Source organism: Phyllobates terribilis, unplaced genomic scaffold (assembly GCF_046119375.1).
Source record: "Phyllobates terribilis strain yellow unplaced genomic scaffold, ASM4611937v1 Scaffold_13__5_contigs__length_258822181, whole genome shotgun sequence".
NCBI classification, from domain to species: Eukaryota; Metazoa; Chordata; class Amphibia; order Anura; family Dendrobatidae; genus Phyllobates; species Phyllobates terribilis.
Window position 1 is genome coordinate 101,746,975 of NW_027362773.1, and position 15,034 is coordinate 101,762,008.

Genomic DNA, 15,034 nt, shown 5'->3' on the forward strand with positions numbered 1-15,034 from the left:
CTCCATTCCAAAGGTAATGCAAATTTTCCCTTCAACCAACTCTGGACTTCTCTGTGGGTATTTGCGTATTCTCCCGACGATGGTCAATCAAAACATGACCACAACCACAGAGAAGTTCTACCTTATATGCCCAGTTGGCTAAAGGGAAAATTTGCATTACATACGGAACGGAGAAGGCACAGGAGAAAATGAAAAACTGTTCCGGAATCAATGGAGACGCAGCAACTGGAGAAAGTAATCGGGTTACATTAAAAAAATGTAAGGTCCTTATTAAAGAGGCAAGAGAGATTAATGTCACCATGCCTCTTCACCTTGTGCAGGTCATTTGAAGGAATCTTGTATAAGAGAGGGGCACTACTTAAAGGTTGGAAGCCTCGCTGGTTTGTACTCGATGTCACCAAGCATCAGGTAAGAGGACAACAATTAAAATATCATCCATGGTGAAAACTATACAGCACAATGTTTGTTTTTTTATATATAAATATATGCATCATCTCCTGTGCTGTTGTACACAATGAAAGAAGGGTATGCCAACACGTCCAGCCTGGCATATGTCCAATTACTGGAGCCCTGTGAATAAATACGTTGAGGAGCGCATATGTTAATCACCAAATTCCTGTTTTTCCTTCAGTCTATTTTCCTCCGGTGTATAACATCCGGCCCCTTTGCCCCCCGGTGTATAACATCTGGCCCCTTTGCCCCCCGGTGTATAACATCCGGCCCCTTTGCCCCCTAGTGTATAACATCCGGCCCCTTTGCCCCCCGGTGTATAACATCTGGCCCCTTTGCCCCCCGGTGTATAACATCCGGCCCCTTTGCCCCCCGGTGTATAACATCCGGCCCCTTTGCCCCCCGGTGTATAACATCCGGCCCCTTTGTCCCCCGGTGTAGAACATCCGGCCCCTTTGTCCCCCGGTGTAGAACATCCGGCCCCTTTGTCCCCCGGTGTAGAACATCCGGCCCCTTTGCCCCCCGGTGTACAACATCCGGCCCCTTTGCCCCCCGGTGTACAACATCCTGCCCCTTTTTTTCCACCCGGTGTATATAACATTCGGCCCCTTTGCCACCCGGTGTATATAACATTCGGCCCCTTTGCCCCCCCGGTGTATATAACCTCCGGCCCCTTTGCCCCCCCCGGTGTATATAACCTCTGGCCCCTTTGCCCCCCTGGTGTATATAACCTTCGGCCCCTTTGCCCCCCCCCCCCGGTGTATAACCTCCGGCCCCCCGCCATGCTGCCTGCATTTACTACCATGTGACACAATGGCCGGTGGTGCAGAGCTCCCTGATACCAGCGCGGTCCTGTAATAGGAGCCACCGAGGTAACAAGTCCGTCCATGACATTTCTTCCCTCCTGAATCTTCCCCCATCACCTGTGAGTGATATTATTAAGAAGTGGAAGGAGCCGCAGCAACTCAGCCATGAAGTGGAGACCCCGTAACGTTACAGAGCGGGGGGCCGAGTGCTGAGGAGCAGTGGGCAGAAAAGTCACCAACGCTCTACTGACCCCATAACTGCAGAGTCCAGACGTCCTCTGGTATAACATCAGCACAAACACTGCGCCCCCGCCGGAAGCTTCATGGCCGAGCAGCTGCATGCAGCCGTACATCACCAAGCACAATGCAGAGCATCGGATGGAGTGGTGTAAGGCAGTCACCACTGGACTCTGGAGGAAACGTGTTATGTGCAGTGACGGATCCGGGAGGTGGGATGTGGAGATGTCCTGGTACTTTTGTCCTTATAGTGTAGCTTTCAGAGTAAGATATTACAGTTGTGCTCCGATAATCAGTCTGGATGCAAATGAATGTACAATCGTTCAGAGCCTGGAATCTCATAAACTTGTTTTTAGCACTTTAGTATATCTGTGCAGTAAGAGCCGCGGTGTGTAGTTCAGCATTCTAGTTTCCTGCACTTTTAAGGGTCTCTGCTCATCTCTGATTCACTCTTGGCAGCGACGAGCGAGGTCCTTCTGTTGCTGCATGTTGTCTCCGAGGCTTTGGGATCTGTGGGAGACATGAATCTGATGCTTATATTGATTGCACTTTTACCTTCCTGACAGCTACGATACTACGACTCCGGAGAAGACTCCAGCTGTAAGGGACACATAGACCTGGCAGACGTGGAGACAGTGGTGCCGGCCGCTCCAACCATCGGATTGCCAAAGCACGCGAGCGACAGGGCTTTTTTCGATGTAAGTAAAAGTTTGCTTAGAACAAATACATGTTTTTCCTAGCATTTATTTGTGCAATCATGTATGAGCGTTCCTGAGGGGTACAAAACTCAGGATGCAAAAGAGATCTCACAGAGGATTTTCTAGGTTGTATACATTGTAACAAACACTCAGCTGTGTGGGCAGGACTAAGTCGAGCCTCGACTTGTTTGGTCAAGAAAACCAATTAAGAATGATATAAAATGTCAATCTCTTGCCACTCCTGTGCCAATGCACCTCTGGTTTCCTGCTGGTCCAGTGATGACATGTGATCGCTGCAGCAAAGCCCTGGCTGGAGCAGGAAGATCACCTCTAGTCTCCTGCTGATCCAGCGATGACATGAGATTGCTGCAGGAAAGCCCTGGCTGGAGCAGGAAGATCACCTCTGGTCTCCAGCTGATCCAGTGATGACATGTGATCGCTGCAGCAAAGCCCTGGCTGGAGCAGGAAGATCACCTCAAGTCTCATGCTGATCCAGCGATGACATGTGATCGCTGCAGGAAAGCCCTGGCTGGAGCAGGAAGATCACCTCTGGTCTCCAGCTGATCCAGTGATGACATGTGATCGCTGCAGCAAAGCCCTGGCTGGAGCAGGAAGATCACCTCTAGTCTCATGCTGATCCAGCGATGACATGTGATCGCTGCAGCAAAGCCCTGGCTGGAGAAGGAAGATCACCTCTGGTTTCCTGCTGGTCCAGTGATGACATGTGATCGCTGGAGCAAAGCCCTGGCTGGAGCAGGAAGATCACCTCTAGTCTCCTGCTGATCCAGCGATGACATGTGATCGCTGCAGCAAAGCCCTGGCTGGAGAAGGAAGATCACCTCTGGTTTCCTGCTGGTCCAGTGATGACATGTGATCGCTGGAGCAAAGCCCTGGCTGGAGCAGGAAGATCACCTCTAGTCTCCTGCTGATCCAGCGATGACATGTGATCGCTGCAGCAAAGCCGTGGCTGGAGCAGGAAGATCACTTCTGGTTTCCTGCTGGTCCAGTGATGACATGTGATCGCTGCAGCAAAGCCCTGGCTGGAGCAGGAAGATCACCTCAAGTCTCCTGCTGATCCAGCGATGACATGTGATCGCTGCAGGAAAGCCCTGGCTGGAGCAGGAAGATCACCTCTAGTCTCCTGCTGATCCAGCGATGACATGTGATCGCTGCAGGAAAGCCCTGGCTGGAGCAGGAAGATCACCTCTAGTCTCCTGCTGATCCAGCGATGACATGTGATCGCTGCTGCAAAGCCCTGGCTGGAGCAGGAAGATCACCTCTAGTCTCCTGCTGATCCAGCGATGACATGTGATCGCTGCAGGAAAGCCCTGGCTGGAGCAGGAAGATCACCTCTGGTTTCCTGCTGGTCCAGTGATGACATGTGATCGCTGGAGCAAAGCCCTGGCTGGAGCAGCAAGATCACCTCTAGTCTCCTGCTGATCCAGCGATGACATGTGATCGCTGCAGGAAAGCCCTGGCTGGAGCAGGAAGATCACCTCTGGTTTCCTGCTGGTCCAGTGATGACATGTGATCGCTGGAGCAAAGCCCTGGCTGGAGCAAGAACACCACCTCTGGTCTCCTGCTGATCCAGCGATGACATGTGATCGCTGCAGGAAAGCCCTGGCTGGAGCAGCAAGATCACCTCTAGTCTCCTGCTGATCCAGCGATGACCTGTGATCGCTGCAGGAAAGCCCTGGCTGGAGCAGGAAGATCACCTCTAGTCTCCTGCTGATCCAATGATGACGTGATCGCTGCAGCAAAGCCCTGGCTGGAGCAGGAAGAACAGATCACAGGGGCGCAGGAGTGGTGGGGAATTGGTGACAATTACTACTATTGATATTTTAGAGCACTCTCATCTTTTCTAGAACATTTTAGGTGGCTGGACAACCCCTTTAAACATGTGCTCATTCACTGACGCATGGTGATATCCTGAAATTAGTGAAGAATTTAAGCTGAAAATGTTGCAGAACTTTCATTTCGACGTGATTACACTTGATTTACACAAGACCCGGATGATCCCTTTAATTTGCCATCTCTTCCTCTCGCTCCTTTCTGTTATAAATCACTTCCCATGTGTTTTTATGAGGATCGTAACTTGAGCTTAACAAGGCGAAAAGATGTGAGGATGAGAATAGAAACCCAGAGCTGAAATCAATTACCGTCCCTGACCAAACAGATACAAACTGACAAATGGAAAGCAGAATCCGCTGATGGAAAAACAAACACGATCGAGCCGCGGAGCGACCGCAGGCAGCTTCACGGAACGAGCGCTGCGCCACATGTGGAGACTGAGCCCAGAGCTTCTCTGCTGTGTCACAACTTGTGGACTTACAGCCCTTCATTATTTGTGGGGGTTTTGGGTTTTTTTTTTGTTGTTGTTGTTTTTTTACCTATTGGTATTCGTTTTGTTTTTGTGCCAAATTTTTCACGATGGCACAAGTGGTTCATGAATTTTGTGCAGAATGAAAAATGCTCTTTTATGTCTCTTACCATTAAGAGACAAAATAAGTTGCATGTTCTTCTAAAATGGTCAAAAATTTCAGGCTTACATAAAATCACTGGCGAGGGGGCGAGCGACTGGAGTACATGTGCACCAAAATTTTTCAACTTTTTAAAAAAAAATTTGCATTTGATGAATTGTCCACAAGGCTCTGAAAAACAAAAAACTACGTTCACGTTGGCGAACATAGAAAAAAAATGTCGCAAATTAAAAGGCGAATTTGGTGCAAATCAAAAACAGGGTAAAAACACCAAAAAATAGGCAAAAAAGCCAATAATGAATGTGCACAATTCCCATGATCTCTGTTTTGCTGCTTGTCTTTCCGCCATACCTTTCCATCAGCTTCATCATCTGCAATATGCCGGGGCTTCTCGTAATGTGTCCAGGATAAGATAGCTGATCGTATGAGAACTATACCCCAGGAGGGGGCGACGATAATTGAGGGAGTTATTTCAGCAGCTAACTAGTGCCTGAGGTTGTGCTGGGACTTCCTGCAAGGATAGAGGAAGAGAGAGCTGCAGCCTTCAGTGTCTGAACCAACATAATTTACTAATAAAGTTGGAAACTTTTGGGTTTGTCATGGGTGGCTGATGATGAGTGTGGGCAGTCGATCTTGGGCGGCACAAGGCAATGCGTTACTTTGAATGCATCTGTTGGATTCCGTGTGTTTTTATTTTTCTTTTCCTGCCCCATCGGCGTCCGTGACAAATAAGTCCTAGTATGGAAACAAGAAGGATGTAAAGCTAAAGGCAACGTTTCGGTGTAATTAGAAGCAGATAATAGGATGAAACAATACATTCCTTCTGGATGCAGACATGTTATAGCTTCTTTCCAGATGCCATCTGGGACCTGGGGAACGGTTGGGTGGGGCCCGAAGAATTCCAGCCCATGACATCAGTGTCCAGCGCGGAGAGTTCAGAAATAGAACCGTGACTATAGAAACAACGTTAGGCATTTCTTGCGGGGGTCACGGGACCGGTGTGCAGATCCGATGTCATGTCCCCTTTTTCTGGGCAGTCGGTGAGGGAGAATTCCTGGGAAATGGTGCAGGAGCAGCTTGGGTTGCTAAACAGATTGTGCTCCTCCCGCCGATGCCGAGCATGACATAACGTGTGATTTACAGGCAATCGGTCACCAGGACTGATACTTGTACATTAGGAGATATTACAGATGTCATGATAATCCCTGAACTCTCACTAAACAGCCCTGGAGGTACCTAATAGGGGGCTACCACTGGCTACCCCCATGAGAGCGTGTAGGACATTGCTCCCATTACTAGTTGGATTAGGCTTCATGCGGTTCATAAGTGTCACTCGGTCACCCAGAGTCTCATCCCCCTGCATGCTGGAACGTGAACGGCTATGTACACCTTCTCACAGACTTTTTTTAAATTTATTTATTTGCTTCCCAAGGACAAGGTTAAGCAACTTTCTAAACAGTCTTCACTAAAAATGTTCTACCATTTTGCTCTAGAGTCTTGAAGTCTTTTAACCGACCTTTGCCGTTAAGTTACAAATCATTAGCGTTCTTGCTCCGCACAGCTCGCCAATCCCTTAGTGATGGAAATAGCAGTGAGGGGGAGAATGTGGACAGAGGAGAAAGCGTATACAGTCTCAGGGAGGGCAGCGAAAGCAAGCTATTGATCAGGGGGAAAGCACATGAAGAGGAAATAAGTGCAGCCTGTGTAACTGTGTGAGACACGACATGTTAACTCACCTGATGAGGAGGATCTTTAAAGTCCACTGTCCAGTTGGAGTGCAGCTCTCACTGACAACAGGGTGTAGCAGGGCAGTCCGGTCGGAAGTAGGAGGCTGTAGAAACTGTAGGGCAACCAGAGATGTAGAGTGTATGAACAGTAAATTAAATCAATAGGCTTATTTAAGCTTTGTAGGAGAATCCAGTGATGTAGCTGAGCTGAGCAGCTCGAAAGACTCACTGAGATCGGTAGCATACTTGAGTACTTCCGAAGTTACACTGTAGAAATGTAACAAAATCCAGTGCTGTAGCTGAGCTGAGTATGGCAGGAGGCACTCTGTAACAATGTAGCAGAGCCCAGCTACGTAGCAGAGCTGAGTATGGCAGGAGGCACTCGGTGACAATGAAGCGGAGCCCAGTGACGTAGCGGAGCTAGATATTTGAGGAGGCATTCTGTAACAATGTAGCAGAGCTAAGTATGACAGGAGGCACTCTGTAACAATGTAGCAGAGCTAGATATTTGAGGAGGCACAGTGGCTGTAGAGCAGAACTGATTTTGTCAGGAGACACTGTGAATCTTTAGCACTGCCCAGCATTATTATGTCAGGAGGTTTACAGGGGCAGTATAGCTGAGTCGACTATGTCTGGTGGGACAGCTAGCAGTGTGGAGCGGTGAAGTAAGAGCCGAAATAGTCCAAGGGAGAGAGGTGGCAGCAATCGGGAGGATGGAGCACTCTGCGCTGGATCCAGGAGAGGTGAGGAACTCTACAACAAGACAGAAATCTGAAGCTTGGATCAGGCTGCTGACTGCCACATCAGGGGGGTCTAAAGAGTAATGAAGAGTGTAGACTAAAACTTTTTGCAATTTTATTAATGAAAGGCCTCCACCATCCATCTTATTTATTTATTTTTATCTCACAAGGTCAAAGTTGTTCATAGGCTTTAATCTTTCGGATTGTCTCCTTGCAGAGTTTGCCATGACTCATTACAGACTGATTCTTGTCTCCTTCCAGGTAAAAACCAGCAAGCGAGTGTACAATTTCTGTGCTCAGGACGCACAAAGTGCCCAGCAGTGGATGGACAAGATCCAGAGCTGTATATCGGACGCCTAGTACTCCATCCGCTTCGGGAGGCCATCGGCCATATCGCCTCTTTCTAGGAAGGACTGTTTTTTTTCTTCTGTGCCCTGTGGTTAAGTGCCCCTTCCTTCCAGACAGCGGACGTCTGCCGTTCACCCCTGGGGACCGCCGTAGAGTCCCCCCTGTGCCGCGGCAGCGCTGGTCTATAAATCCTCTACGCTTCCGTCACTCTGTAGTTATTATGGCAGCCGTGCCGGAGATGACATTTTTGGAACCTTAAGCCTTTGTGTTTTGTTTTTTTTTTTGAAGACCAAGTAATTCTTATGCAGCTAAAGTGAAACATTCCCAAAAAAACAAATGTTTACTACAAAAAGGGGGAGATGGGAGCGGAGTTTGGGGTTGGAGCAAGCGGTAAGTCTGAGCTCATCAGGCCGAGCAGTTTACAGATCCCTGTACAGTTTTCGTTCTTCCCTCTATTAGTGCAGTATTTAGCCTCGTGCGTAGTTTTTAGAGTGCAGTGCGGTGCTTTTTATTCTCTTATTATATCGTTGCCCCCCCATACAACACTGCGGGGGTCAGCCCTCCTTATTGTATATACCTAGAAATGCACTACACATCGTATGCAAAGCACATGCACTTAAAGCTACAGGACGGGCGTAATGAAGGAGCGTTCGGAGTCCGCCATGTACATAGTTTGTGAGTTGCTGTCACTGGACACCCCACACAAATTCCTCCTAAGATAAAACAAGGTTTTTATCCCACCCTTCACTTTTTTTTTTTTTCTCTGTGTGTTTAGGGGACCGAAAAAAAAAAAGGATGAAATCCTCTCTTACCACTTGTGATAGTTTCTCTCTCTTGACTGGAGTCATTTTAAACTGTTAATATGTCGATCTTCTATTACAAGGTTTGTACTGTATATAAATAATTTTTTTGTATCTTCTTATGTCGTCGATCGTGTGTAAATTTACCCTTCTCCCTGCAGAAACAGCCATAAACGTCTCACCTCAGCAGGTATGGGGTTACCATGAACCAAACCCGTGTACCACCTTACCATAAAATCCACAAAAAAATAACCCCGCTCCCAGCAAAAAAAACAACTCATCAAGTCATGTCTTGGTTATATCTATTCCACGATGTCACCCAGCTTTCCCAGGGATCTGAATGACAGATCTGCCTAGTTGTGTTGCCCTGCCCGAGACTCGCTGGCAATCCTACTTATACAGATGTCTTGGGGTCATGTATGACTAGAGTTGCCATATAGCAGCTGATAACAGCTGGGTAATAGCCTCCGATTGCTTTCCCAGCTATGGATATAACTAAGGGACAGTAGAGGATGAAGCTGGGAATTTTTGGGGGATTTTATAGGATTTTTTTTTTTCCTGACCACATAAATTCAGCGCACAGTGCCAAAAACACACAAATACCTATGTATGAAACTTGAAAGCCTCCGCTTTGTATCAGTCTTTTTGTCCCCCATTTGTGTGTGTGCGCTTTTTGTATCACTCTTTTTAATAGTTGCACGTGAGACTGACACTTTGCACATGTTGTTTTTTGGGGTTTTTTGTATATGATTTTTTCCTTTATGTATTTTGTAAGATAAAAGTTCCCCGCTCCGTCAGACTCTGCATCTAGAAAGAAACAAAATGCAAAACTTTATTTTTTAACTCGTTTTAACACTCTGTGTATTTGTTACTGTGTTACGTCGGACTTCTTGTAATAACTGCCCAGTTAAGGACTGTAAATAAATCTTATATGCAGTACACACCGAGAAGAGCGTCAGCCTTTATTAATTTAAAAAAAAAATCACCAAAAACGTATTGTTGGAGCCTTCATATTCATTTGGTTAGAAAGCTGTGGTCTCCCAATTCCCCCTATACACGTGTGTTTTGAAGAGGGGAGGAGAAAGCCACTGCCACAGACCTCTGGCAGCGGCTTTATCTGTTCTGAAAACCAAAGGATGAGACCATCATATAGATGATGCCCAATCACTCTACTCTGACATCTTTGAGGGAACAATCAGGAGGCCTCTCTCTTTTGTCAATTCTTTTAACCCGCTTCGAAAGTTGTGAAGCTGTTAAAAGTAGTGACCGGACCATTCCTTAGGCCACTTTCGCTTGGAAGCAGCCACAATCTTATATATATATATATATATATATATATATATATATATAACATAAATTAAAAAAAAACAATAAAAAGAAATATGCTTCAGGAAAAACGTGAAAAGACGCCACGTGCACATACCCAAACATTCCGAAAACCTGTTTCCTTATGTGCGATGATCTGCGTCTCTCCTGCGACCAATAACCCCTATAGCAGTAGATCCTTTCAGTCCTTGTCGTTCTAGTCCATCCTACAGCTGCTCAATTAGATTAAGATCTGGGGATTTTGGGGATAAGTCACCACTTTTGAACCTTCGAAGTAGAAACCTCGGCACCACAGTAAAGAAAATGGGACGGTAGGTCTTGCTGCAGTGTTATTTATTTTGATCTGGCAAGGAGTCAAAACAGATGTGGTCCAACGTTTTGACCGAGAACGGTCTTTGTCAAGGACATCTGACCACTTTTGCACCTTGTCATGATCCTCAAATCATTCCTGAATAACTATTGGGGCACGGTCATTAGGGAATACTGCTGCCATAAAGGAGGTACTTGGTTTGGCAGGGTAAGTGGTGCATGTCCAAGCTTGCCCAGAGTGTCACACCGCCCCATAGTGCCAGCTCTTCCCCAGGTTAGTAAAGCTCACGCACCTGGCTGTCCACATGATGTAAGAGAAGATAAATCTAGTGATAAGCGCAAGTGCTCGTTACTCAAGTTTGCCGAGGGTGCTCGGGTATGCACAGAGTATCGCAGGTGCTCGAGTTACATCTTCAATGTCCCCGCTGCCATATGTTTCGCGGCTGTTAGGGAGCCAAAAAAAAAAAACATGCGGGGATTAGCCGTGTTTGTCAGGCAGTCCCTGCTAGTTTTGTGGCACTCAAACATTTTTCTCGAGCACCCACGATACTCTGTGCATACCCGAGCACCCTCGGCAAACTCGAGTAACGAGCACTTGCTCTCATCACTAGGTAAATCATCAGGGCACATTTCTCCACAGTCCAGTTCTGCAGCTCATGTACCCACTATAGGGGCCCTTATCAGTAGACAGCAGTCAGCCTGGGCTCTCCGACCCGTCAGCAACTGCTCGGCCCCATATGTGGTAACCTACGATAAGCGCTGGTTTGCGACACCTTTCTATAATTACCAGCAGCAACTTTGTTCTACATTTGGCTCTTCTCTCTGACTGGATTGAACAAGCCTATCAATGAGTATTAGCCACCCACCGCCCTGTCACCAGATCACAGATTGCACTTCATTGGATCATACCAAACACTGTGTATTGGAACCGCCGCACACAACCCTCTGTTTTAGAGCCGCTCTGACCTGGTGTCTCGCCATCACAAAGTGGCCCTTAAAGTTTTTCAGATCTTCACAGGAGATGAGCGAACCTGAACCTTAAAGTCCAGGGTTCCTACCTAGGTGTCCGGTGCTGAACTCCGAATACATTGTGTTCCAACTTATTATGCAAATAATATTTTCTCAGATTTTCCTAAATTACCTATATGAATTGCAGTCATTGTAATTTTCCAGTCAAATAACTATTAGAGTACAATTGAAAGGTTTTTGTACAAACTGCCTATGATAACAGTATATTTTTAAAAGAATAAAACACTCAAACTGCACTCAAAATGCATGTTCCAAATTATTATGCACAGCAGAGTTTTCAACCTTTTCATTTTAATAAATGGTCATTTTTGAAATTCTAAGCATTAGCAGGTTACTACAAACTGAAATCAAACAGTTTTCAACTCAAAACTTTATTCTAGGTGATGTTACATTTGCACATAGGACCCCTTGTTCGAAAGGAGCTTCTGAACTGTCTCGTCCATTGAATTTGTCAGGTTTTGGATGGTTTCTGCTTCAATTGTTTTGCATGAGGACAGAATACCCTCCCAGAGCTGTTGCTTCGATGTGAACTGCCTCCCGCCATCATAGACACTCCTTTTGATGATGCTCCAGAGGTTCTGAATGGGGTTGAGGTCAGGGGAGCATGCCACACCATAAGTTTGTCCCCTTTTATGCCCATAGCAGCCAGAGATGCAGATGTGTTATGTGCAGCATGAGATGGGGCATTATCATGCATGAAAAGGATCTTGCTGCGGAATGCACGGTTCTTCTTCTTGAACCATGGAAGGAAGTGCTGTTTGAGAAACTTAACATACACTATGGAGTTCATCTTTACCCCTTCAGGGATCCTAAAGGGGCCGACAATCTCTCTCCCCATGATTCCAGCCCAAAACATTACTCCACCTCCTCCTTGTTAGCGCCGTAGCCGTGTTTACATGGGGTGTCCATCAACCAGCCATCCTCCACTCCATCCATCTGGACCATCGAGCGTTGCACGGCACTCATTGGTGAACAAAACAGTTTTGAAGTCAGTCTTCATGTATTGTTTGGCCCACTGGAGCCGCTTCTGCTTGTGTACAGTGGATAGAGGAGGTCGACAGGATGGCTTACGCACAGCTGCAAACCTCTGAAGGACCCTGTATCTTGTTGTTCGGGGGACATTGGCGGCACCAGCAGCTTCAAAAACGTGTCTGCTGCTATGACCAGGCTTTTTTGCCGCTGCTCTTTTAACCTGACGTAATTGCCTGTAGGAAAGAGTCCTCAATTTTCCCTTATCAGCATGCACACGTGTGTATTGTGAATCAGCTACATACTTCTTGATTGTGCGATGATCAGGATGAAGTGTCTTGGCAATGTTGCTTGTAGTCATGCCTTGACCTAAACACTCCACAATTTGTTGCTTCTCAGCAGCCGACACATCCTTTTTCTTTCCCATTTTGGCAGAAAATGTAGGCTGCTTAATAATGTGGGACAGCCTTCTTAAGTAGTCTTGCCTTTCATTGGACACACCTGCCAAACTAATTAGCACAGGTGTCTGCAATTGCTTACAGTGATATAAAGAGCCCTGACCCACATCACCATCAATGAGTTTAACTGACAAACAAAAAAATTCTTACCTTATCACTCCTAAACACTTTTTGCATAATAATTTGGAACACAGTGTACTGACTTCTCCCGGAGGTCTGTTTTAGTGTAGGGAGTTCCAGAGAGAGGAGGACATTTTTCAGTTACAGAATTAGGGTCTCCTTTGATTCCTATAGGGTTCAGGTACCCAAATCTAAATTAGGACTAAAATTTGGTCGAACCCGACGAACCAGAACTTCAACATGTCCGCTCATCCCTAATCTTCCCATTTTCTTGCTTCCAACAAATTTCACTTGATGCCTAATGTATCTCACCCCTAACGGCTGCCATTGTCAGATAATCAATATCCTCTCCCCGTCACTGCTTTAGATATGTATTTTTGGTTTGTCATCATCTAAACCCCAAACCATGAAATGACCTGTAGATACTCTGTCCTCCACAATTGCCTGTACAAGTATTGGACACCCCTCGTTACCTCCTCATTACATTCCTGATTCCACATTTTCTGCACAATCCAGTTTGAGAAATGAGATTATGGATAAGTAAAATTTTACATTTCCATTTCTGTAAGAGATTTTCAGATTATAACCAAAATCCCAAGAAGAAAGCCAAGGAATTGAGTAAGATCCCAGAGACTTAACCCTGGCGAGTCCATCAGTGTCAGGAGATGAGGTTTGTGCAATCGAAGACGGCACCTTCCACTGGAGTTTTAATTGAAGACACATGACAATGTGGTGATTTACGAGGATCAGAATTTGAGGCACATGAAGGAATGCTGCTCTGTATGGTATTAATACTGACGGCATGCAACGTCGGTGAGTAGGGCACCGCATTTCTGCAGACCGTATGGAAAAACATTGTGCGTTGTGAACATCTTAAGTAAATAAGCTGCATTCCCCAAGTCAATACACAAGGCATAAGATATAAGGCATGTGCTGACAATATACTCCAGAGGTCGATGGGGGAGCAGACCTATAAACCCCAACACTTAAACAATTAACCCTCAAAAGACAATTAGTCCCAATCAATCAGGAGAAAATGATCCTCAACTATAAAACGGAAATGATGTGTCCTTCTGAGACCCGTCCACCCAAAATAAGTAACAGAATAACTTTGCCTGCCCAGTGATGGAGGATTTCAGCCATTAAAAAGTCTCCAACATTTGTAGCACCCTGATGATGGCATAGATACAATGCTGGGATGGGGAAACCATGGATTCACCACCCGGCAATTCTCATCATAAACTCTTCTGTTATTGCAACATGTCAGATCCAATGAATATGTGAAATAGGCAATCTGCTCCAATGTTATCTTCTGTTGGACCCCAATCTCTGGAGCCAGCTTTTGGTAGAGTTTACCGTGACCCATAGTCATCTCCCTCCATCGTTAGCCGGTAATTGTGAGCAGCGGCCATCATCTACATTATTAGCTTAGGCGAAGAGGACATTTTCTGAATAATAAAAGTTAACACTAATAAAAAATTATACCAGGATTCATATTATTCCAAAACCTCAGTCAGCTGTAGACTTACTTCCCCGATGCTGGATTAGTTTGACCATACATTCATACTACATAAGATAAATTACTTCTGAGTAATCTGTCATCTTCCCAAAAATAGTGATCTGCTTCAAAATCATCTTCTGTTGAACCCCATAGTCCACAAGGATGTCCTCCAAAGGAGCTTCTGTTGTTTCCCAGGGTCCATAACCATCTCCATCTCCTCAAGTGGAATGGTCTTCTGCCAGTGACCATGGGCTGTGTTCATCTCCACTATTGGCCTCAAATGGAGTTTTACCAAATCATGAGTCCTGGTGTATACCAAAACTTTAGCCAACTGCAGAAATATGTAATCCGGTCCACCATGGAGTGATTTTACAGTTCTATTGCTTAGGGTAGATTGTTCCTGAGGAACGTCTCATCTCCCCCACAGTGTTGCTCCTTCTGTAGTTGATGTCCTTTACCTCCTCAAACTCTTGATTAGTCAGCAGGGGGTTGACAATGACCACAGAAAAAAGATTTGTTATGTGCTCCAAAAAGTCTCCAGCAAAACCTGCAATTTTTTTTTCACTAATGTAGTCCTCCATTGGGACTGGAATTATTCTTTAAGTACTTGGAGGGTCAAAGTTACGGGGTGGGGATTCCAAAATAAATATTTTTTTCACTGTATATTGTAACTAAATAACTTAAATTGTTGACTAGGTGTGAAACCAAAACTTAATCCACATGATATTTCAGAAACATTACTTTGGTTTAATACACACACACACACCTTCGCAGTTGGCTGTAGAAAAGCCAAAAGCATTACAAGTAATGGAAACGTGTCCGATGAGCTCATATAGATGACATATCCACTGAAAGCGCGAGAGCTAGTGAGGCAGCCAAGGAGCATGGACAGCGTGTGCTCCTCTATGGATGGAACAGATGGACCGGAACTGACAACAGCGAGCAACTATTAACTTTCACAAAATTCGGGAATTTCAGAAAATAAAGAAAAGAACCCAATGGGACAACAGCAGCTGACATTGTATTTCCTAAATTA

General features: G+C 45.8%; 1 protein-coding gene across 1 annotated transcript in view; it reads left to right on the forward strand.

Annotated features, from left to right (window-relative positions):
• SBF2 (SET binding factor 2) overlaps positions 1-9,227 on the forward strand; it is a 273,321-nt gene extending 264,094 nt beyond the window's left edge. The window contains exons 40-42 of the mRNA XM_073657906.1: positions 321-408; positions 2,060-2,191; positions 7,400-9,227. Coding sequence (XP_073514007.1) covers positions 321-408; positions 2,060-2,191; positions 7,400-7,498 — 319 coding nt within the window. The 3' untranslated portion in view covers positions 7,499-9,227. The remainder of the gene's footprint in view (positions 1-320; positions 409-2,059; positions 2,192-7,399) is intronic.
• Positions 9,228-15,034: the final 5,807 nt, after the last annotated feature.